At 48.1% G+C, this 25341-nt stretch overlaps 1 protein-coding gene across 2 annotated transcripts in view; it reads right to left on the reverse strand.

Moving 5' to 3' along the window:
* DPYSL2 (dihydropyrimidinase like 2) overlaps positions 1–25341 on the reverse strand; it is a 129661-nt gene that overhangs the window by 22816 nt on the left and 81504 nt on the right. For both annotated transcript variants that reach the window (XM_044766853.2, XM_044766854.2), the window contains exons 4-7: positions 10210–10374; positions 7885–7946; positions 7442–7522; positions 6812–6880 (exon numbers count right to left, since the gene is read on the reverse strand). In XM_044766853.2, coding sequence (XP_044622788.2) covers positions 6812–6880; positions 7442–7522; positions 7885–7946; positions 10210–10374 — 377 coding nt within the window. The remainder of the gene's footprint in view (positions 1–6811; positions 6881–7441; positions 7523–7884; positions 7947–10209; positions 10375–25341) is intronic.

Consider the following 25341-nt stretch of genomic DNA (forward strand, 5'->3'; position numbering starts at 1 on the left):
CGGGGTGAACAGCCGCAGTGTTCATAACCACAGGGCACAGTGGCCTGGAGCGGGCTGTCCTGGGTGGACTGCAGCTCGAAATCACACGAATCAGGGAGGAAATGGAGCAGAAGCGCCAGTGCTGTCGGGGGCCCACCCTGAAGCCTGGCGTCAGTTAAGACTGGCTTTTGATTGAAGAATCCACATCCCAGGGCCCTGTCTGGCCCCACTCACTCATCCGCTGTGAGGGGAGTTCTGAGCCCTCCCCGGCCCCAGCGCGGGGCAGGCTGGTGTGAGGGCAGAGGCTCAGCTACAACGTGACCTCGTCGAAGGAGAGGTCATTCAAACCCAGCTCTCCACATTCTACCCAGAACCATGGAAGGGCCCACATTTACCCTTCAGTGTGTGCTGTGACGCCTCCAACATAAACATAAACTGTCTTACACACAGTGAACTCCGATTCAAATAATATTGCTTTAAAATATTATAAAAATCATGTTATAGTTTAAAAATAAAAACTTCTATTTGCCTTATTATGGAGCTGTCAGGGATTGGGGGAAGCGGGGTCATCTAGTCCTGCATTCTGATTTTAAAGATGAGGCACCCAAGGTCCAGAGGAAAGTACCCTGTCTAGGAAGACATGACAGTGTCGGTACCCGACACTCCCTTTACATGACAGCCCCTCTGCCCTTTGGGGGTCCAGTCCACCAACTGTCCGCATACCCTAGTCACACCTTTCTGCAAGGCCCAGTTAGAACACTCCCTTCTCTGTCAAGGATTCTTCATTGCCCTCACCTCCGAGTCCCCACCGTCTTCCCAGACACCAGTGTGACGGCCGTAACTCACCCAGCGCCCCATCACGTGCTACCCCCCTCATGCTCCCCATCTCCCTTTCTCCCCAGCTCGTCTAGAAGTCCTTGCAGAAGGGATCATGTTCTCATTCTGTCCCCCAGGGGGCCTCAATCATAATACGTGCACGGGCACCACTTGTGGAGCGCTGGTTTCTAGACTTCTGCATTCCCTAGCATCTCCTTCAATCTCCCCGGCTGAGGACCGAGGAGAACCCTCCCGGGAGTCTCACACGGGGGAGGGGAAGAGCAGCAGAGACCAGCTGGAATGTGTTTTGTGCAGTTCAAGCCCAAGTCAGCCATCATGACGCTGGCGATCAACCATGAAACCGTGAAGGAGTATGTTTTTGCATGTTATTAACTACTGTTTCACATGTATTGGCAGCCTCTCCCTCAGTGGACTGTGAGGCTCAAGTTCCCTCAGAATGGCTCCATATTTTATTCTCTTTATCACTCACATAGAGTTCAACACACAATGCATCCCTAGTGATAAACTGAAAGATTGTCCCCAGTACCCGAAGGAGAAGGTGCTGGATCGTGCTAGCAGCTCACAGGGCCATGATAAGGATGCACTTGCTCAGAGGAAGCACCACCTACGGGGGCCCCCACGGAGTAGGTGCCTCTGAACAGCAGAGAAGCAGATGACCCTGGAAAGCAGCCAGAAGAGAAAGCCCCAAAAGCAGCCTCTCGTGAGACATGACTACCCTCCCAAGGAGCCAAGAGCTCCTATGCTGGAGCCTTCCTGGATCTATCAGCCCCCAGGAGCCTTCCTAACCTGCTGCTGGGGACACTGAAACCCTCAAGGCAACAACTTCTACATGTGCTTTTGGTAATCCAAGGTGAAGGCCCAGAAAAGTATTTTTTTACTATAAGTGCTGCTGCTACAAGAGAAGTGTCTTGTGTCTAATCGTGGAAAAAGGGGTTTGATTTCTGTGGTCAAAACGAGAACCAGGTCAACTCTCCTCTGACTGCTTTGGCCTCTTCAGTAAAGCAGGGTGGGCTTGCTTCCTGTTTTCGGGGATGCAGAGCAGACAGCAGGAGAAAGACGGAGGCAAGCCCCCAGGAAGGCTCTAAAAATTCAAGAAGCAGGTGGCTCTCAGAAGTAGCCTCCTGTGACAGGAAAGGCGGCACTGGCTTCTCAGAGAGCAGCATCTTCTCGCCCACTGCAGAGCTGGGGGAAGGGGGGGACGGCAGCGGCTCCCCAGCCAACCAACTGGAAGAAGGTGAGAGTAAACTTTCTAATTAAGACCAATCCCAGATGTCACCACCTGGTTACACAGGCTGGGGCTTTATGCTGAGCCGGGGTGTGCATATGTGTGTGCGTGCATGAGAGAGTGTGTGTATACATTCAGGAATGGGTTGGGGGAGCAGACGGGACACTACACTCTCTGGTTCTCTGATGCCAGGCAGTCCACTCCACGCCTCCATGGTTTTTCGCAGCACAGCTCCGCGGCACCACGCGCAGGGAGAGGATGTAAAGAGGTTCCCAGGATACAGCCACGCATCTGCGTGAATGCTGCCCCCAGGAGTTGTGATAAGGAGGCTGTGTTGTGTCTGCCTCACAGGATGGTTATAAAGCTGCAATGTGACCTGCTGAGCACAGTGTCTGGTACCGTGGGTGCTCAGTAAACGCCAGCTCTGAGTGGGCGCACAAGGAAAAGGAAGGAAGCACGTGAGCCATGCCATCTCTCTGCCTCTCCTGGAGTCCCCGCAGCTCAAATGCCTGGTCCTAAAACTGCTTCGAGACTGAACACAGGACCAACCCTCGGTGGAGAGCGGGGCTGAGGGCCAGCATGCCTTCCACGGCCCTTCCCGCCCAACGGGTTTGTCCGGATTCTTAAATCTGGTTAAAATGGTCACCAAGGCCAGCTCCGAATGGGAAACAAAGCCAGAGAAAGGGATCTTGAGGGTGCCTGTGCAAGTGAAATGGAGTCAGTATGCATATGTGCGCGTGTGTACACATGTATGTGTGCATGGGTTTAAATGTGCATGTGCGAGTGTATAAGCATTTCGTGTGGATGTGTGTATGTGTGCCCGTGTGTATGTGTGCGTGTGTGCTTGTGCGTGCACGTTTATGTATAAATCCAGCCTCAGGTACTTTCAGCATCAGCCGCTGAGGCTGTCACCCTCTCTCCTACCAGCTGCCTCCCTGGGATCACTGACGGCCAGCCACGGTCACAGCGTGGGCCCGCACAGCTAACACAGGGGCGTAAGATGTCACCTGCAGCCTCCTTTACCCTCATGCTGGCTCTGGCTCACCCCCTGCAGCTCTGAGCACGCGTGGGAAGGCTGGATGGTTATGAAAGGACCTGCATCCCATGGCCTGGAGAGAGACCACACAATTTGGAAAATTTAATAGCTCCCACCCTTTCACCTGGAGAGAGAAGAATGTCATCAGGACCTCAGATCATGCTGACGGAGCCCTGGTGTGCGAGTGTCTCTGTGTGTACATCTGTGTGTGTGTGTGTGTGTGTGTGTCTGTGTGTGACTGTGTGCATGTCTGTGCATGTGTGTAGCTGTGTGTGTGAGACTGTGTGTGTCTGTGTGCATGTCTGTGCATGTGTGTAGCTGTGTGTGTGTGTGTCTGTGTGTGACTGTGTGTGTGACTGTGTGTGTCTGTGTGTGTCTGTGTGCATGTCTGTGCATGTGTGTAGCTGTGTGTGTGTGTCTGTGTGTGACTGTGTGTGTGACTGTGTGTGTCTGTGTGTGTCTGTGTGCATGTCTGTGCATGTGTGTGTAGCTGTGTGTGTGTGTGAGACTGTGTGTCTGTGTGTGACTGTGTGCATGTCTGTGCATGTGTGTAGCTGTGTGTGTGTGTGAGACTGTGTGTGTCTGTGTGTGTCTGTGTGCATGTCTGTGCATGTGTGTGTAGCTGTGTGTGTGTGTGAGACTGTGTGTCTGTGTGTGACTGTGTGCATGTCTGTGCATGTGTGTAGCTGTGTGTGTGTGTCTGTGTGTGACTGTGTGTGTGACTGGGTGTGTCTGTGTGCATGTCTGTGCATGTGTGTGTAGCTGTGTGTGTGTGTGTCTGTGTGTGTCTGTGTGCATGTCTGTGCATGTGTGTAGCTGTGTGTGTGTGTGAGACTGTGTGTGTCTGTGTGTGTCTGTGTGCATGTCTGTGCATGTGTGTAGCTGTGTGTGTGTGAGACTGTGTGTGTCTGTGTGTGACTGTGTGCATGTCTGTGCATGTGTGTAGCTGTGTGTGTGTGTCTGTGTGTGACTGTGTGTGTGACTGTGTGTGTCTGTGTGTGTCTGTGTGCATGTCTGTGCATGTGTGTGTAGCTGTGTGTGTGTGTGTCTGTGTGTGTCTGTGTGCATGTCTGTGCATGTGTGTGTAGCTGTGTGTGTGTGTGTCTGTGTGTGTCTGTGTGTGTCTGTGTGCATGTCTGTGCATGTGTGTAGCTGTGTGTGTGTGTGAGACTGTGTGTGTCTGTGTGTGTCTGTGTGCATGTCTGTGCATGTGTGTAGCTGTGTGTGTGTGAGACTGTGTGTGTCTGTGTGTGACTGTGTGCATGTCTGTGCATGTGTGTAGCTGTGTGTGTGTGTGTGACTGTGTGTGTCTGGGTGTGTCTGTGTGCATGTCTGTGCATGTGTGTGTAGCTGTGTGTGTGTGTGTCTGTGTGTGTCTGTGTGCATGTCTGTGCATGTGTGTAGCTGTGTGTGTGTGTGTGACTGTGTGTGTCTGTGTGTGTCTGTGTGCATGTCTGTGCATGTGTGTGTAGCTGTGTGTGTGTGTGTCTGTGTGTGTCTGTGTGCATGTCTGTGCATGTGTGTAGCTGTGTGTGTGTGTGTGACTGTGTGTGTCTGTGTGTGTCTGTGTGCATGTCTGTGCATGTGTGTGTAGCTGTGTGTGTGTGTGTCTGTGTGTGACTGTGTGCATGTCTGTGCATGTGTGTAGCTGTGTGTGTGTGTGTGACTGTGTGTGTCTGTGTGTGACTGTGTGCATGTCTGTGCATGTGTGTAGCTGTGTGTGTGTGTGTGACTGTGTGTGTCTGTGTGTGTCTGTGTGCATGTCTGTGCATGTGTGTAGCTGTGTGTGTGTGTGTGTCTGTGTGTGTCTGTGTGCATGTCTGTGCATGTGTGTAGCTGTGTGTGTGTGTGTCTGTGTGTCTGTGTGTGACTGTGTGCATGTCTGTGCATGTGTGTAGCTGTGTGTGTGTGTGACTGTGTGTGTGTGTGTGTGTCTGTGTGTGTGTGACTGTGTGCATGTCTGTGCATGTGTGTAGCTGTGTGTGTGTCTGTGTGTGACTGTGTGTGTCTGTGTGCATGTCTGTGCATGTGTGTAGCTGTGTGTGTGTGTGTGTGTGACTGTGTGTGTCTGTGTGTGTCTGTGTGCATGTCTGTGCATGTGTGTAGCTGTGTGTGTGTGTGTGTCTGTGTGTGACTGTGTGCATGTCTGTGCATGTGTGTAGCTGTGTGTGTGTGTGTCTGTGTGTGTCTGTGTGCATGTCTGTGCATGTGTGTAGCTGTGTGTGTGTGTGAGACTGTGTGTGTCTGTGTGTGACTGTGTGCATGTCTGTGCATGTGTGTAGCTGTGTGTGTGTGTGACTGTGTGTGTCTGTGTGCATGTCTGTGCATGTGTGTGTAGCTGTGTGTGTGTGTGTGTCTGTGTGTGTCTGTGTGCATGTCTGTGCATGTGTGTAGCTGTGTGTGTGTGTGTGTCTGTGTGTGTCTGTGTGCATGTCTGTGCATGTGTGTAGCTGTGTGTGTGTGTGTCTGTGTGTGTCTGTGTGCATGTCTGTGCATGTGTGTAGCTGTGTGTGTGTGTGCGTGCGTGCAGTAAGGGCAGAGCGAGAAGTGTAAACTCTCAATGTGTGCAAGACATTCCAAGTGGCTTCCACTTTCTCTTTTTTCTGCCTCTTTCTTACATTCTTTCTCCTCTTCCAGCCTCGCCCAAAGTCTGAAGAAAAAGGCTATGGCTACGTGCCACCTCACCTGCACCAGGCAGCCTGTTGATGGCACCTTCGATGTCAAACCTGCATGAATCCATTTTCTTTTGGGGGAGCAGACTCCTCTTCCACCCATGGGTCCTGACGTGAACACCTCCCAGATGCAGAGGGAACATCCTAGTTCTGAAGTCGTGAAATATGGTGGCACTGGTCCCATTCATACTCTTGTCAAACATCTCCCTCCACTTCCTTTTTCCAGAAGGAAAAACTACAATTTTAAGCCAACATCCAGTTGTTTGATGACTTTATCTGAGCTTCTCTGCACTGTCCCTTTTCCATCACTTCTTTCCCAAAAGGAGAAAGTCTATTTGTTTCCGTGAGAGTCCCCAGCATTCTCTTTGCTCAGAGTCGCCAGGTCCTCAAAAGCCTGACCTTGAGCCTTTCACTAGGGAGCCAACTCTTGAGAAGTATTGAAAGGCCAGAAATTCTAATCAGAAAAACAGATTCTCCGTCACATAGGACATAAGCGACCCCCAACTAACTTATAAGCCTTGCCATGCAAGACAGTGATTCTCAACCCTCGTGCCAACAAGGATTCTGCTCATAATTTTCCCTCCCCGATTCTGAAAGATTCTGTCTACCAACCTCTGCTGATTATGTTATACCCTGTGCAGACTTATAACTGGAAAAACCTACAATTCCCCTTATGCTTTTTAGACATTTAGAAGAGCTTTTCGATCCCCATGACTATGTTTTGGTGACTGGCAAGATTTTGGAGGCACCAAGTTATGAAACACGAAACCCAGATCGCAAAATGCTAATAAACAGCTGTCCGTATCTACCCAAGAAAGCGCTGGGAGAATCAGAGACACAAAGAGGCGTCCTCAGGCTAAACAACCCACACCGCCGTGTCCCGCAGCTCCTCTAACACTGCACTCTGCCTGTCACACACACACAGGCAACCTATGACTTCTCACAGGGACCAAAATCAGCATCTGAAAAGCCCCATTCTCGACAGGCAGAAAGTGGGTTCTATGTGGCTCTGGCAGCGCCCAAGGGACACCAGTTCTCGCATTCCATTCAGCAGATGTTCACCTCCTCAGGCCGGCTCAGCACATGTCCCTCGGGACCCGTGATGCCCAGATCCAGGATCCTCTGCTGTTCCTGCAATGTTTAAAGAAAGCCAGGCTGTCAGGGAGAGCTAGACTTCAGATGGCTCTGCCTGCTAGAGACCTGGGTAAAAATTCCTCAGGCAAGACAGAAAAATAGCATTGCTCACCACTCGGCCCTCATCCCAAGACCCCAGGAAGGGAAGGGCTCACTACCCTGTTCCCAGACCTGCCTGAGCCATGACAGATCAATTACAGCCTCCCACATATGTTCAGCTATTCCCCTGGGATGCTGAAAGCCGATGTGTTCCCAGCCCTGGGCTACAGTGTAAAATGTCTGTGTGACTAGGGGGTCCACGCCTCCTGCCCCACAGGCAACTGCTGTACAGCACTGTGAAAAGGGAACAGGCTGGATGCCCTGCAGAACACACTGAGGTGCAAGTGTCGCCAACATTTATGCCATCGGTGACACTCCCAGTACAGTGCCCCAGGATGGTCACACCAGGTCACCCTGCTTTTCCTCCTCGGAGGTGAACTACAGAAGTTGCTTTGCTTTCTTGAGGCTGCCTCTTGCCGGGGGGATCACAAAGTAATGATGAAGAGGAATACACCATACCTCTGCAATGATGTCGCCATTTTCCGCATGGACTTGGGCAATCGCGCCAATATCCCGGATCACGCTCAATACTTCATAGATCTGAGAGAGGGAGGGGTAGGATCAGAGACAGAGACTTTTGCCTCCCTGTTCACAAATACAACCACCTCCCTCTTGGCCACAGGGATCAGAAACAGCACCCTTTGCCTGTTTCTATTAAGGCCAGCTTTTCGGACATGCCCAGAGGACAATGTTTCTGGGCACATGAGGAAGCAGAACCTAAAAGGATGTGGATTAGGAGTGAGCAGCTCAGGGATGACACCCGGCTCTGCACCAGATGTGCGAAGGAGGCTCAAGACATGCTAGGCCATGTTGCCCCACTGAAGGCAGCTCCCAAGACAACAGCAGTGGCCCAAATATACCAAAGGCCAGTGAGCCTGTTCTGAAAAGCCAACTTTTCTTACCTGGGAATCCGTTAGCTGGAAGCGATCTTTGAAAGCCATGTACACGAGGAAGGAATTTACCCCTGGGGGACAGAACAGAGAAATGGAGATGTGACTTTAATAGATAACCCAAAACCAAATAATCTGGAAGGGAATGAGAAAGTTATAATACTATGCATATGTATATATAGAGAGAGACAGAGAGACAGAGAGAGAGACAAAGAGAGACAGAGATGGAGACAGAGAGAGAATGATAAAGCAAATGGGGTAAAATATAACCCACTGGGGAATCTGGGAATAGAGTGCACAAGAGTTCCTTTTAATATTCTTACAATTTTCTCTAAGGTTAAAATTATATCAAGATTAAAAGTTGCCCATATCTGTATACCCCTACAAATACATATCAGCATTAGTCACAATAGCCAAAGGGTGGAAGCAGCCCAAGTGACCACGGACAGACGAATGGATAAACAAAATGGGGTCCATCTATACAATGGAATATTATTCAGCCTTAAGCAGGAAGGACATTCTGACACATGCTACAACATGGATGAACCCTGAGGACACAATGCTAAGTAAAATAAGCCAGTCACAGAAGGACGAATACTCTACGATTCCATTTATATGTCAAATTCATAACGACAGAAAGTAGAATGGGGATTCCCCAGGGCCTAGGGGAAGGGGGAATGGGGAGTTACTGGTTAACGGGTACAGAGTTTCAGCTTGGGAAGATGGAAAGTTCTGGAGACGGATGGTGGTGATGGTTGTACAACAATGTGATCGTACTTAATGCCACTGAACTGGACACTTAAAAATGATTAATATGGCAAATTTCGAGTTATGTTGTATTTTACCACAATTAAAACTTAAAAATTAAAAACCAAAGTTGCCTCCAACTGTTGTGACCTTAACAAGAAAATGAATTAGAAGATTCTGTAGATGAAGATCTACAGAATCTGTAGATGAAAATGTCTTTTCTGTGGTAAACAGACTACGCTCCGTGCTGATTTTTAAGAAACGTTTTTAAATAAAAGGTCCATGAGTGCAACAAGCAGATGTCACAATTCTCATCCTGGCATTTTAGTTCTTGCCTCCAGAGGAACCAGACCGAACATCCCTGCCCAACATCCATCACAGTGGTAAACAATTGTACTGACAACCCTCTAGCCTTGGAGTTTAATTCAAGCCACTGGGGGTGCTGGAAGCTACCCGAGTTCAATGACTCAGGACATCCTGGCCCTTCCCTCCTGCTAGACAACAGTTGTTATGGTAACCCTTCTGGCTGATTGAGAGTAAATTCATTATAAGTATCAAAAGTTAAATCCATTTGAGTCTTGGTATTCTCAAAAGTGAGAAAGGTCAAAGCTTATCTATTTTCTTTTATGTGGGACCTTTGTGACAGAAAGAATCTTAGGATATCTAGTCCAATACCCTCACATGATAAGATTTTTTAAAAAATTTAAGTGATTTTCCCAAGATCATACAGCTAGGTCATACCTGCTTTTTGTGGAAGAGCAGAAAAATAAACCTAAGATGCTAGATTTTCATTCTGGGCTTTTTCTAGCATATCCACGCCTAGAGATTTCCCTCCTGCCATATTACTTAGAGCTCATGGCACTGCTGAGCCTAGAAGTCCTGGACCCCTAAAGCAACAGATGCTTCCCTGATGGTTGAGATCCACTGATGGTTGAGGTCAACACGTGACCCCAGGAGTCTAGTCTACAGCCAAGCTCAAGGAGACCCTGGAAGACAACGTGGTGTGGCAACACCACCTAAATCCCCTGAGATTCCTGGGAACAAGCGAGAATCTTTCAGAACCCAATCCCTGGGATCTTGCTCCCCAAAATAGTCCTACAGAACAAAAAAGACCCCTCACATTGTCCCAGAGCCTCATCACCCACAAATCTATCCTGGTCCTTCCAGGTTTGCAGAAAGAGGCTGCCCAAATCCTCTACTCCGGGTCCTGAGTGCTCTCCTAAGACTGCCTAGAATCCTCACTGGGATATCCAGTGTCATCCTTTGGGGTAACTGCTCTTGAAGCCTCAACTCCCCAGCCCGGCTAGGGCACACAGTTCCCTCAAACTAATAAGCTGTGAGTAGTTGTTACATACGAACAGGTCCCCCTAATAAGGCTCATGTGCTCACATCAATGAAAGCTTCTGGTGCTGTCCTGGGTTTGGCTCCCTCCAACCAGCATGAACTGGAGCCTAGGCCCTCTCTCCTTGCAGGCAAAGGGGTGAGGCGCAAGGGGGAGCTATAAGAATTATTCACAGAGCTTTTCTTCACAGAGCTGTGCCAGCTCACAAACTGAAACGGAAATATCCCCAGAAGGTCAGCACAGCCTACCGTGGTCTTTCACCAGGGCCTCCATCTCCTCTTGGATGCCCTTATGCCACTCAGTGATGTCCACGTGCAGAGAGTAGTCACAGCAGGACTTGCTGTCAGCCCATTCCCTCCACTGGTCGAAGGCGGCCAGCAGGCTTGTCCCAGGCTCGGGAACAACATGGTCAACTAGAAAAGAACAGAGATTTGTCATCATCAACAGAAACCTTAAGGGCCACGGGCCAGCAGGTGTTTTCCCATTTCAATCTTAAACATGGCTTGAGTTCAAAATTGAGATGGTGACCTGCTTCTAAGAATCCACTTAAGCCAGCTGACTACCCAAGAGGGAGAAAGCAGAAACTTGGCATGGCATGACCGCCCCAGTGAAACCACGCATGAACTGCCCAGATCTGATTTCCCAGCTCAAAACCCCTGAAAGCCCACACCTCGGGCACTTTTCACGGACAATGAGTCCTTATGGACAATGGCAGTGTCAAATGGCCGGCCAGAGCTGCCAAACCCTTCTCTGTGTTGATAGCTGCTTGTGAGACACCCCCCACACCCCGCCCACCCCACCCACCAGAGGACAAGGAACTTGAAGACGCTGGACCAGAGCCATGCAGACTGGGCCTCTTAAACGCTCCCTCGTTATCCACTTCTCATCACCACTCGTATTTCTGCAACATAATACCATTTTGTAATTTAAGGGAGATCTTTCATCTTAAAAGTTCAAAGCATTGGAAAACTGTGGTTATTGTTGTATTATTATTGAGCTAGGCTGATACGGAGGACAGAGGACTCTGGAGTCAGGCTGACCTGAGTTTGTTTCCTGGCTCCACCATCCACCAGCAAGGCACTCTTGGGTAAACTATTTCATATCCACTAACTGAAGTTTCCGTGCTGGTTTAAAATAGAGCTATTACCTACCAAGTACATTTGTTATGAGGATTAAATGAGACAGCATATCTATCAACCTTATTTCACTCCCCTATTTAAATCCTCCAATGGCTTCCCCTTGCTCTTCAGACAAAGATTAAAGTACCCAACAAAGCCTCAAAGATCCTGCCAGCTTGGCCCTTGCTTACCTCTACAGCATCACCCTGGACCGTCTCCCCCTTGCACTCTGCTCTCCAACCACACAGGCTGCCTTTCAGTTCCTACAATATCAGCCTGCTCCCTTCGGCCACAGGGCCTTTGCACATTAGTATCTCTCCTAGGTCTTGGAGAGCTCTCACCCAGGTACCAGGATGACAGGAGTTTTCCCAGAACTATTCGTTACCCATTTTCTGCACAGGGATGCTGGTATACAAACTGAAATGACTTGTTCAAGGTCAAATCAAACTTACGCAACACAGAAGATAAAACCCAGGCCTCTGAATGCCCAAAGCAATGACTCATTCTTCTAAATAAAATATCAGATTTTCTACACCCAGGTAAGCAGTTCTCAGCTAAAAAATCCCAGCCCAGGCAATGTTAGTGAGCTCAGATTTCTGAAATGGATAAAATCTTGCAGATGCTGCTAAATTGTAATCAACTGAGCTTGGCTTTATATGTCTCAAAAATATGGACATCTAAGCTGCATTTTCTTTTGATAAATTTCACTTTTTGTAAGTAGTAGTATGTGCACTTAAATGGGCACATACACAGCTGGTACTGTAATGCATACAATGTCATCTAATGAAAGCAATGAGGACGTACACCTGTAAGGCAAGGCTGTTCCATTTGTACAATGCTACCATAGAAACTCTGACAAAACAATTCCAATTTTCTTCTTAAATTGTGTCCCCCAACCCCCCTCAAAAAAAAATAAATAAAGATAACATGACTTTGTAGCAGTCACAGTTTGGACAGAACCTCCCCTGGCTTCATCTCGTCCTCCTCCAAACCACTCTTCTTAGCAGCCAGAAGGATCTTAAACCTTTCATCAGATCCTGTCGCTCCCCTAATTAAATCCTGTCCACCATCTCTAGAGTAAAATTCAAACTCCTCTTGGTCCTGCGATCCGGTCCTGGCTCATCTCTCCAACGTTCTCTCTGCCACCTGCCCCCCGCCACCACCATCAGGCTACCCCAGCCACGTTTCACTCTGACCTGCCCAACTCCTCCCAGCTCCAGGCCTCTGCACAAGCAGTCTCCTCTCTGGAAACCCCTTCCCCTCGCTCTTTACTTGGGCATCTCCTCCTCCTCCTTCTCATCAGGCTGAATGTCACCACCCCAGGGTTGCATCACCACTTGCAGGAGTTTCTTTATAAGTTTCCCTCGTTTGCTGACTCCCCACTAGGATGTAAAGGCCCTGAGAGCAGGGAGTGAGTGCCTAGATATAGGAAGTGCTCAGCGAATACTGTCAATGAGTGAATTGATGTTCCCTCCCAGCTCACACTCCACCTGCAAGAGCAGGTCCAGCATAGAAGGAGGTGCTCTCCTGGGAACACAACCAGATCTTCCTGCTCAACCCCAAGCATCTGTAAGATCATCTGGTGCCATGCTCCTCACACTTCAGGGTGCATAAGAATTCCCTTGAGAGCTTATTAAAACACAGGCTCCTGGGCATCACCCCCAGAGTTTCAGATCTAGTAGGTTTGGGCTCAGACATGAGAATCTGCATTTTTAATAAGCTCCTGGGAGGTAAAGAGTCCATCATGGACCCCTCTGAGCATCACTAAATGAGTGCAAATCTTTTTGTATTTACCCCCACCTCACCTCCCTTCACTCAGGCCCATTTTACCATGAGGGTCCCACTGACCACGTAACAGCATTAACACTCATAAAAACTATCAAGTTCCCTGGCTGTAATGCTGTGCCCTCCCTCCATATCCAAAAATAGCTCCTCGAGTTATGAACCCTTGAAAACTCAGGACAGAGACAAAGCTGAGGGCTTCAGGGAAATAAACATGTTTCCTCCAAGAGCTAATGACACTCCCAAACGCGTCCACGGAAAGCCTCCACATGTTTTCCCACAGTTATCTTTCCATAGGAGCTCTCCTGGGAAGAGCTGCTCCAGGGAACACAGCAGAATGTCACGCTCCCTTCCGGAGGCAGCAGATTCCCCATGAGCACACAGCCTGAAAACAACTCGCACGAAGCCCACAGGCCTTTTCTCTGGTGACTTTCCTGAGCTCTCTGCCCTGCACGAGTCCGGCTTTTGCTTTGCAGCTGACTTCTCTTCACTCGTGTGAGACGTGAGGGAAAGTTCACCAATCCCACCTTCCACTGGACTTTAGGGTCAATAAGCCCCAAGTTCTGGGTCCTGCTACAGCACTTCCTCACTGTGTATAATCTCTGGAACCTCCATTTCTTCATCAATAAAACATGGGCCTGACCTCCCGTGAGGGCTGCAAGAAGTTTAAGAAAGCGTGTGGGAGAGCACCTGGCAAATGTCTGGCACACACCGAGTTTGCATTCCCTTAGGATGAGCAATCGGAAACCCCACTGTGGTTTCAGTGGGAGGCCATGAATCTGGTTTATGACGGAGCCCAGAACATGCCCCAGGACAGTGGCCTGAATTTAAAACCAGTGTGCGGAGGGCTTTCATCTAGAAGAGACCAGCTATTTCCAAGGACTGCTGTTCCTTCTCTTAAAACTGTCAAAGGACACTAAATTTTTTTAAGACCCTAAATTTTTTCAATTTTATTGAGATATAACTCACATATTACACAATTCACCCATTTAAACTGTGTCATTCAATGGTTTTTAGTCCAGTCATGGAGTTGCACAACCATCACCACAAACTAATTGTAGAATGTCACCCAAAACAGAGACCCCGCGCCCATCAGCAGGCACCCCCCACTCCCTCCTGCCCCTGCTACTCCCGGCCGTAAGCAACTGCTAATTTGCTTTCTGTCTCTGTAGATTCGCCTGTTCTGAACATTTCATATAAAAGGAATCACACAGTATGTGGCCTGGCTTCTTTCACTCAGCAAGATGCTTTCAGGGTTCATCCGTGTCACAGCGCATGTCAGCACTTCATTCCTTTCCACTGCCTTCGGTGGTTTTGGTATCCGATTTTTATGTTTACTGGATATTGGCAAAGCGTTAGACACAGGATAAATAAGCTGCTCCTTGTAAATTCATACAGGACTTGTTTGGAGTCTGCATTATTTGAAAGACTTTATTTTTTCTTAACTTTTTATTCTGAAGTGTAGCTTCCTATGTACTTGTAAGAAATGATGGAGAGAGATCCTCAGCCCCTCCACAAGGCGACGCCCAGGGGTGACATTTTGCCCAACTTCAGTACAACATCACAACCAGGAAGTCAACGCTGACATAATCCAAGACCCCAAGTTTTTAAGAGGCCAGCACAATTGGTGTTTCTGATCAGTTCTCAAGGGCCCTTCATATTTAAAGCACATAAGGATGGCAGAAAAGTCACCACCGCATCCCTAGTATGGGATTGCAAGGGCTGAGCAGGAACCACATTCCAAACATCTTCTGGGGGGATAGCACGTGGAGAGAAGGAAGAGTCAGGGACAGCCCCGTCAGGTCCTTTCCTTGAAGCCTCACACCCAGTCGCACGGAGGGGCAGTTCCACACGCACCGCCCGCGCTCCCTGGCAGACTTACTCTATCAGAATCGCCCATCGCCAGCCTCCCATTCCAGAATCATCACTGCTCATTCTCTAGTCCCAGCACTTAACTGCATGTGCTTCGGCCTCTCCCTTTCTCATCTTAGACAAATTAATGGACTTGAATGAAAAGCAAACCATCAGGGAGATGACAACACAAGCCACCACTGGCTTATCTATGGCATCCCCGAGCTGGCATCTACTCAGAAAAATGCTGGGTGACCTATTCAACAAGAAATGGCTTTTGTTGGTGGAGAGATAAGAGCCTTTGGGAGCTCAGCCTGCCAGTTAGGATAACGTGCTTTTGTTCTGAAAAAAGGCCAAAAGGGAAGAGAAAGCACCTGCCCTTGGGAATATAAGGGGGACCCAGAGGACAGGCAGTGGAGGACAGACGGAGTCAGACGCCTCTGTTCTGGCTAGTTCTGCTGCTTATTCATCATGTCACCTTGGGCAAGACAGTCAACCTCCCTGGGCTTCAGCTCCCTTATCTGTAAAATGGGGCCAATGCTAGTATCCAACCCACAGCGCTCTAGTGAGGTATAAATGAGTTAACATGGGAACGACAGGAAGAACGCCTACTACATAGCCATGCTCAGTAAACACGGCAGGAAGACATGGTCTAGTCCTTTACAAGGAAAACTGCCGCGCAGTAACCCCTCTGCGCAGTATTTAGGGGCCTCTAATGCACACGGTTACAGGGCTAACTACCTGCCTTGTGCAAATACACTGCTTCTCCCGTGATGCAAGGAAGCACTGTCCTCAGAGCTGGAAGTATCTGGAATGTTTGTGCCTGACTTCCTCCTCTACAAGCTGATGACAATAAAGCACCTCACAGCATTTTCATGTGTTCACTGAGACGGTGTTTGTAAACTGCAAAGTGCTGTTCAAATATGAGCAGTTATCATTTATATCCTCTTCTCTCCATCTCCCAAAGCACCAAGCAGAAGGCCGGGCACACAGAAGGCGCTCACCAAGCACAGGAGAGACCCAACATCACGCACGCCTCTGGCAAGCAAGAACTTGGCCAGCTCTGGTCTTGGAGCTCTGCAGACCTCTTACCCCCAGGGGCCCAGCCACGGGACACCGCGATCGAAGACGCCAATCTAAGAAGCCCTGGCACGCCACCAAAGTCCTTGGAGCACACAGCTCTACATCCGTCTGCCACATAACTCGCCATGGCTGGTGTTTAAACCCCAGCCCTCCTGAAGGCTGGCAAGGGGCCCCAGTGCCTTGGGTTAACACTGGCCAAAGAATGACTGACTTCAACATATGTATAATTCTCATACTTCAAAGATGAGAGTAATAGTAAAAGTAACTAATATTTATTGAACACTTCCCATGTGTCTGGTACTATTCTACGCATCTTCCATGGATTATTGTGTTTAATCCTTACACCAACCCCTGAGGTCAGAGCCAGTCTTGGCTCCGGCTTCCAGCTGAAGAAGCTGAAGGACAGTGAGATTAAGTAACGTGCTCATGTTACTTTAAACGCACCTGGCGGGGCCTGCCATACAGAAGGTGCGCAACACTCACACTGCCCAAGCCTCGGCCAAGGGAGGCCTGGGGGAGAACACTGGAAGGCAGTTGACAATGTGGTCTGAGCTGTGCAGCTACTGACTGCAGAGGTGGGATGTGAGCCCAGGACGTGCGGCTCCAGAGCCGCTACTCTCAGAAGAGCGGGTAGCAGCGGCTGAGATGCGAAGGGCAGTGTTAGGCCCTCATACTTTACACCTACAGCGATTAGTTCAATAATTCAATATAGAGAGGGAAACCGTGTCATCAGCCTCACAGTCGCAGGCTATTAACAGACTCCTAACTGCCGGAAGCCTGCGGCACTTGGTGATCCCCCATTTCTCTCCTGCCCAAACTTCCGTCAATGTACTCTTGCTTTTAAAACTAAACAAGTACATTCATACAACCACGTCGAGTCACAAGCAACTGTTGAGCATCCAGCGAGCACTGCTAGAATCATTAAGCCAGAATCTGCCGGGAATAAGGGCTGAAACGAGATCCAGTAAGATGTATCCATAAAAACAAACACATAAGGATGTCTTCAGTGATCTGATGATAGCCAGCTTTGGAGGAAACAAAGAAGTAGAAGATAGAAACCGTGCCCTTAAAATGTCTAAAATCTAGTTGGGAAAAAAAATACATTAAAAAGTACATATAGGAAACAATTCTGCTTGATCCTGGGACCACGGCCTGCTCCCCGCCCACCCTCCCCGCCAAGCTCTGGAAAGAGCCGATGCTGCCGACGTCCCCACTCGCTCGCCTCCCGTTCACTCTCGGCCCACTGCACCCATGGCTCCACCCTGCCAGCACCCTCCAATGTGCTCCTGATTCCTCCCATCCCCGCCCCCCGCCAACACTGCCTTCCACGGGCCTGGGGTGACCCTTGGCAGCATTGCCCGCCTGCTGCCCTCACCTGCCCCAGCTTCGGGATAGCACTCTGCAAGTTCGCCTCTCGCTTCTCTGAACAATCTTCCTCCGGCTCCTCTTTCTCCCCGACATTTTCAATGCTGGTGTCCCCAGGAGCTCTATCCTACTTCATCAGATTCCACTTAGATTTCTGACATTTATTCAAAAGGTCCCGAGCTGGGGATCTGAGCAGAGGAACAGCAGGTCCTTCTTCGGCTGACCTGCATGGAGCTCCTTATTTCTTCTTCTTATCTTTCTTTTCCTCTCATTCCTCCCAGCCGGTCCTCGCTTTCCTCCCTCCTGAACGCCTTCCTCCCAATTTCTCCACTTCCCACGGTCTTCCTCTCCATCTTGGGCTCAGCACTCACCAGGTGGATTCGGGGACCTGGTGTTCTTCAGTCTCAGGCAAACCCCCATAAGAAGCAGCTGGATGCAGGTGGGACCCACAGGCTGCAGCACAAAGGTTGGCTCCTGCTGCACAAAGGAAACTGCCCATCCAGAAGCTGAGAATGGGCACCTGGAGCTCCCCACACCTGCAGTCCACACCCCCTGCCCAGCAGATTTCCCTCCCCGTGGCCTGGTCCCACTGGAATGAGGTTACCATTCCTTCCAGACTCCTGGAAGATGACTCTGGGAGTCCAGAGTCTGAGCTGGAGACTGAGGGTGGGCAAAGAGAGGTTGGGAGCAGGGCAGAGAGAAGGCCCAGATTCCAAACCCAGTGTTACTTCTGATTCTAAAGACCATCTTGGAAAGGTATCTTTGGCTTTTCCTTCCATTTGACAATTTAACACAGGCATAACCAGAGCTCCCCATTTCAGGGAAATATATCTACCCCTCCAGAAATATTTTTAAATGGGACTGGGACATTCAACCATGTTTAATTTCATATCACTGTTTCCATTTATTTGATAGCAATAATATCAACCTCACATCGGTACAGTTTTTAGCGGTTCACAAAGTGCCATCACATACCTTATCTTGTCTAATGCTCAAACTAGGTAGGAGATGAGGAATTTGGGGGCCATGAGACCTGCCTGCAATCGTGCAGACATTAACGCAGAGCTGGATCCAAACCCGCCTTGTTTTACAGCCTTTACTAGCCATCACCTCCTTGGCATTTCTATGAATAGCACTCACCTCAACTTTCCATATCGAAACCCTTTGCACTGAAAACACACGCAGGTTCACTTAAGTGGGCAGCTCATGAACTGAACTCAGTGGACAGAGGGGAAAACGGCCAATGAGAGTCGGCGAAAATCAATTTGGGGCGTCAGGTAAAGAGCTTGTCAAAATGTCAGCACCTCATAAAACCCTTTTCAAGGCTTGGTGTAGCTTGCGCATGGTCTCCTTGCGTGCAAGATCAAAGGCCAGGCTAATAAAACCTGTGTGTGGTGATGGAGGGTCATTTATAATGTATAAATCCTTGAAGAGTGACAAACCCAAGACGAGCAGAAATCTTCTCTTTGACTCATCAAAAGCAGACGTGGAGAGACTGGGAGAGACTGAGAGCCCACCTGTAGGCCACATGGGGTCAACCTTCCCAGGAAGGGGCCCCCCCAGAGTCAACCAGTGGGCATGGGGAGGGAGTGCCCGAAGTGATGCGCTTCGCCAGAAAGGGCTTTACTTGAAAACCAGCCTCCGAGGCAGGACCTGGTGGTGCGCTCTCCATTCACTCAGAGCGGATGTGCACGGGCTGAGTGGCGCCTGCAGGGAGTGCTTCATCAAACCACGAGTGGGGAGAACAAATCTGCAGGAGCTCCGTTTAACCACCAGGAGTGCTTAAAGGAATTGAGTGGTTTGTGCACAGTGATGCTAATAACGGCCCATGAGCCTTACTCACTGACATAAGAAAGTCTGGCAGACTCGACTTGCAGAGACTGTTAGTGGCTAGAGTCAGGTTCAGATCCAGGGACCCTTAGAAATTGCTCTATCTTTTTAGTGATCAGGAATCTGAGTCCCACGGAAGTTTCAAAGGTTGCTAAAAGACACATAACGAGATGCAGCAATACCAGAATTAATCCTAGGTCTGAATCCAAAACCTGTATTGTTTCCTTTGCTTTTATTTTTATAATAGGAGAAAATATTACCTATAATCCTGCCATCGTAATAGTAACTATGAATCTTTTTCTATAGCGTCTCCTTCCAGATCTGTCATGTGCACATATTTTATGTGGTGTAATCCCAGGGCACACTCACTTTTAATTGTGGCTTTTTTCTTAATACCATGTTGTCTTAGAGTCTTCATAATTCAATTTTTTATGAGAGCTACTTTTGGGGGAAACCACTATGACTTTCTTAACCATTCTCCTATGTCGAGCCTCTAGATTGCTTCCAATTTCCCTCTATTATACATAATGTTCTTATGAACATATTCATGCAAATAACTCTCCCCCATTTTAAATGGGTTTCTCTGGAGAAGGTCCTAGAGTTGGCATTCCTGGATAAGCCACGGTTCTTGATCACGTTGCATTCCAAAAGAGTCACCACTTTACACTGCCACCAGCAACACATCAGGATGTCACCCCAGCCAGCACTGGTATTTCACTTTATTTGCTAACTATTTAAGGGGGTAAAAAACAAAGCTCTTTCACTATACTAGGCCGTCTCTGTTTCCAATAAATGGCCACCTTCCAAGACCCAAATAGGGGGCTGAGTAATACATGAGATGAGATCAACCAGCTGTACAAAGAAGTCACTGACAATTTAACAAGAATGTGATTAAATGGCTACGTCCAGCATCTTAGTTCTAGCAATCCCTCAACGCTTCTCCCCGCTTTGTCAACCTGAGCCCTACGATGATTTCCACAAAGGCCGCCTCATTACGCACATAAGGCAGCACAGATCTCGAGAGAGCCCAGGCCCCTGGGTCCCAGGTGCACAAAGAGGCGCTGTGCTTCCTCTCAGCTCCGTGTATGTCCACAGACGGACACTCAGTAGAAAGTGCCATCCCCAAAGCAGGATGACGAAATTGTGGCCTGGGGAGAAGGCAAGGAGAGCCAAAGGTGAAAATCTCAGCCAAACTCGTTAGAATGCAAAGCTTCAAACTTGAGGTCAATGCAGAAGTCCTCCAAGAGATGTTGAAATCCTTGGCTAACTGCGGGAGAGGGTTCTGTTTCCTGTAATTAGACAGGCATTCTGAGTCTGAGTCTGAAAAGATGCCAAGTTTCATGGATCTCCTATCCACGCACCGGCGGGAGAACACAAAGTGTGCTTCGGGCGACTACTTGGAGCCTGGAATTCCTCTAAGCATTCTGAAGTCCTGGGGAGAGACTTCTCACAAACAGGGACTTCACAGGCCCTCAAGCTTGCCAGCTCTCAAACGCACTGCTCAGAAAACTGGGCCTCAACTCCACCATCTGAAAAGCTGGGCTGAAATATGCTTTCCTTCATGAAAGAAATGCTAGAGAACCAGTAAAAACAGTGCTAGGTGAGCAAGGCCTCCAACGCTGTAACTGTCCACGCTGACGTGCTGGGGACAGGGCCATGATGGAAACGCACAGGGAATGCACTGCAGATCTACAGGGCTTTGGCTCCCAAGCTCACCTGTCTGGGGTTGAATCCAGGCTCTGCCACTGACTAGTTCTAGGACCTTGGGCAAGTTACTTAATCCCCCAGTGCCTCAGTTTCCCCATGTGCAAAATGAGAATAGCAACAGTGCCCACTTCACAGCACAGGAGTTAAAAGCATGAACTCTGGAGTCAGCTCTGCCACCCCCTGGCTGTGTAAATCAGGGTCCCTTACCCTCTCTGGCTCTGTTTTCTTATCTGTAAAATGGAGATAATAACAGTACCTGTTCACAGGGTTGTCAGGAAATGGTATTTGTAAGGGGCTTACAGCAGTGCCTTGCACAGTAGGTCCTATATAAGCATTTGTTAAATAAATGAAGAGTAACATAGGATTGCTTGAGGCTGTAAGGCTGCTTGTCCCGATTCCTGGCATGCAGTCTTCTCCAAATGTTCAATTTTACTTTGAGGTATAGTGCAAAGGGGATCTCGGGGCAGAGAATCTAGGAGACCCAGGCACCCTCCAGTGCTGCTTGGGGGCCAGCAGGAGAAGGGCTCGGCAGGGAGGCTCAGGAAGAAGACCCAGGAGAAGTGGCCGTGCAGGGGAAGCGGCTGGAGAAAAGCATTACTGAGGGGCCCGAGGCTCCCAGTGCCCCAAAAGCGAACTTCATCCAGCAGAACAGCCCCGGGCATAAAACCGAGGAAGACCAAAACAAGCAAAACAAATCTGTCCAGTTTACACAGCAAGTAAGCACTGGGCGTAAAATAAAAGACTGTAAACGCTAGAGCAGGAAGACCCTCTGTCCACAGGCATAAACCCAGACTTTTCACCTCCCAGGGAACCTCCCTGCACGCATGCACCCCTCCTGACCCTGGACATCCTGATGGAAACAATCTTCCCAGCAGACGGAACGTATCAGGAATTAATAAATTCATCCCCCGTTTTATTATGAATCAAATGCAAGGAAAACTGCCAATCAGAGCAGATAACACAACTAATCATCATTAACAGAGATCATTGAATTCCAATCAAAAGCCAAGAAACCTGATCCCACTCTCAAAACAACACTTCAGTTAAATCTCCAGCAGGCTTTTACAATACACAAACTAGTTATATTTTCAAAAACCCCTATGGATATGGGAACCACAAGCTGGGATCGATGACCTGGTTCTCCCCTTTCCCTCTCCATGTGGGAAGGAGAGGAGCTGGCAGGAGATGAGGTTCCTAGAGCCCGAGGCTCTACAGATGTCCTGAGTAGACCCCCTTCCATCAGCACTGTGTACAGACACAAGGTGCTGGGCGCCGGGATGAGGACGGGAGACTGTACATGTGCCTATGTGTGCGCATGCGTGGATGCAGCTGTGTGTATGCACGTGTGTGCAAACATGCGCGTGTGCCTGTCTGAGTGTGACAAGGCAGAGGGGTAGGAGGCGAGCTCCCTACTCGGCTTCCCGTGGCCTTCGGGCTGCTCTAAGGAAATGAAGGAGACTTGCCAGTTTTCACCACAGTCTCCCATAAAATAAATTCCAGACTATGAACAAATTACATAAAGGGTGAAAGAAAGTAATGAGCGACAGGGACCCTAGAGGTCGGGGGCATCGGGGGACAACCTAAAGGGACTCCATATGGGGCCAGGTCAGACTCAGCTCTGAGGAGCTCCACCTCGAAAGAGGGGCGGCAGCTGGCCACGCCGGGCCAAGATGAGGTGGCTGGGGAAACATGTGAGTAATGACACTTCCTCTGTTTGTCTCAGCTTTGGGTTGCCTGGGGCTACCAGACCACAGATTCAGTGCTGGCCTGCCAAAAATAAGAGATTACAGGGCTCTGTGGAACATCACAAAAAAATAAAAGTCACACCACAAGGCTTTCACATGCAAAGATTGAGTCTGTCAGAGTTTTCTTTCCTGCCGGTTCCTTGTTGGGAAGGGAATCCAACTATACACTCAAGGACCTGCAGCTTCCTAATTAGCGATCAACAGAAACACGTGTACTCACACACACAACGTGTGGAACTATGTCAAAATGCTCCAGCCAAAACCCCAAGGTCATCGTCAAAACAGGAAAGAACAACAAGCAAATTAATGAAACAGGGTCATGTTTACATTCCTGTTGAAGTAGATAATCAAACAAACCCTATGATCTGATAATAATCATCTTTCTGTGAAAATATAGACGGAACTAAAAGACGTGATGTTCACACCTACTATATTTCAGGACACCATTTATGAACACACATCAAATAACAACACAGACAAGAGCGCCTAGTTCAATAAGAACTGGCGTGTACACAGGACTCTAGCGAATGAGCACGTATCCCGCCCTTGCCCAAAGCTGCCGTGACAGTCTCACTGTGTATGGCAAAGACTGTATTGGCTATTGGATTGGAGCTCAACCCAGAAACAAAAGCAGGAGGAATCTGGTGTCTATTCTATTTATTCCAATGTTGCACAATTCTTCTCCTTGCATCCCCTCCAAATAAAGCTGGGCAGGGAAGGAAGAGTTGGTGATGTCATATGTTGACTGGGATCTATCTAGAGCCAACATAATTGACGGGTGTTTTCCTCCTAGGAACCTGGACTGAATTCAAAAACATAGCATAACATCTCTGGACTCTGAACCACGGCCATTATACCATCATGTGCTCCCCATCACAGGCTGAGGGCTAACTGTTCAATGGGTCTTTTTTTCTCCCAGTGGATTAATAAGACTCTGAATAAAAGCCAATACATCTGGACAATAAGGTTGAAGCATGAGAGGGGACCCAGTTGTTCAGGGAGACTTTAATTACACTTTACAACTGTGTGGGTAGATGAGAGTTCAGGTTGCACACCAACACCAGCCGGCACCACTGTCCATAAATTTAAACACTTCCTCACATTATGTTCTCTTCCTTCCCAGGGATGACAGGGATAAGAGATAATAACCCAGATGCAAAGGAGAGCTCCAAGGGAACTTTTCTTTTCATAAAATTCCTTTAAGTGTAAATACCAAAAACCTGGAAAACCAGAAAGAAATAAGGAAAACTCAAAAATTTTCCGTTATTCCATCATCCAAAGAAAGTTATTATTAATATTTGAGGTATGTCTATCTAATCTTTTTTCCTACCCACTTATACACCCACGTATGATATTTTTTTACAAAAGTGGTAAATAATTTTATAGTATGTAAATTATACTTCAGTAAAGCTCTTTAAAAAAAGTAACATCAAATTGGACACAGTGATCCTGGCCTGCTTTTTTCCATCAATATATTGTGAACATGTTCATATTAATAAATATTTTTCACAATGGTTTTTAATGACTACATACTATTTTGTCCTAGAGATGGCCATAATTTACTTAACCAATCACCTATTTTGGTCTTTTGCATTGTTTCTAATTTTTTCTCATCATAAACAATGTTACAATGAACATCCTTAGAACTAAATGTTTGCACGTTGACTATTCTGAGTCAAGGGGTATGGATATTTTTTGTTTATAAATTTTTAAAGCTCTTGTTAAATATTGTCTTACTACCCTCTAGAAATGCCTTATCAATGTGAACACCTATCATCAGTTTACGAGAACCCATTTCACTAACCCTAGCAACACCAGGCAGTACAACTCCTTTTCACATGTGAAAATTTAGTAGACAAAAACTTAACCCCTTGATATTTGAATTGGTATTTCCTTTATTACTCATTCAGTTGAATATGTTTTCATAAGTTTAACGGCAGAATTATTTCATCCTTATTTATATCCTTTTTCTATTAAAGTGTTCATCTTTTTATCAAAATGTTAAGATCCAGTTGGTTATTTCTGGCATACAGGAAAGCTATAAATTTGGAATACATATTTTTAAAGTGATCATCTTAAGAAGCTTTCTTCTTTGATCCATGATTTTCTTTAGTCAATTCTTTTGCATATTTAAGGTAAACCATCTAATGAGCAGCAATCATTTTGTTTTTACTTTCCAATATTTTTACTTCTTATTTTTCTTGTCTTATTACACTGGCTAGGACTCACAGAACAATGTTAAATAACAGTGACAGTAACTGGCATTCTGGTCCCTTACTCATCAGGGAGTAGACACGATGACTCTGCGGGCCGGCCCTGGTGCTGCAGCCCAAGTTCCATGGCCTGGGGATCTGACACAAAACAGAAGTTCAAGGCAAAGGGAGAGCAGTTGCTACGCATTTTCCAGAACTGAACAAAATGCCTTTGAGAAACACATACGATATCGGATACTAAAACAGACCAAATGAAGACAGTGCTAATATTTCCTACAGTAAATCCAAGACTTGACAGGGCAGGGATTAGGCTGAAGATGGCCAGACGTCAGACTTTTCATTAGTCCTGCAGTAAAGAAGTGTTCAAAACATGGCAGCCACAGAGCCTCACAGGCAGCCCACAGCTGATTTCCCAGCTCTGTACTTCCTCTGACTCTCTCAAGAGGAGGAAGGCAGGTTCTCCCAGGCATTCCTTCTCCTCCTCCTCCCCCAACTGGGTGCATTTCCTCCTCCTCCAGGGAGGCTTCTGAGACTACCCAGATGGAAGCTGTCCACTTGCCCTTCGGACCTGGCAGAGCACTCACCTGGTTTCTCCTCCTCCTTGGCACGACTTTCCAGGACACAATGACACCTCACTATCCAAATCTGGCCATCTGATTTCTCACTCAAACTCCATAAAATTGCCA

This window comes from Equus asinus, chromosome 3, assembly GCF_041296235.1.
Source record: "Equus asinus isolate D_3611 breed Donkey chromosome 3, EquAss-T2T_v2, whole genome shotgun sequence".
Classification (NCBI taxonomy): domain Eukaryota; kingdom Metazoa; phylum Chordata; class Mammalia; order Perissodactyla; family Equidae; genus Equus; species Equus asinus.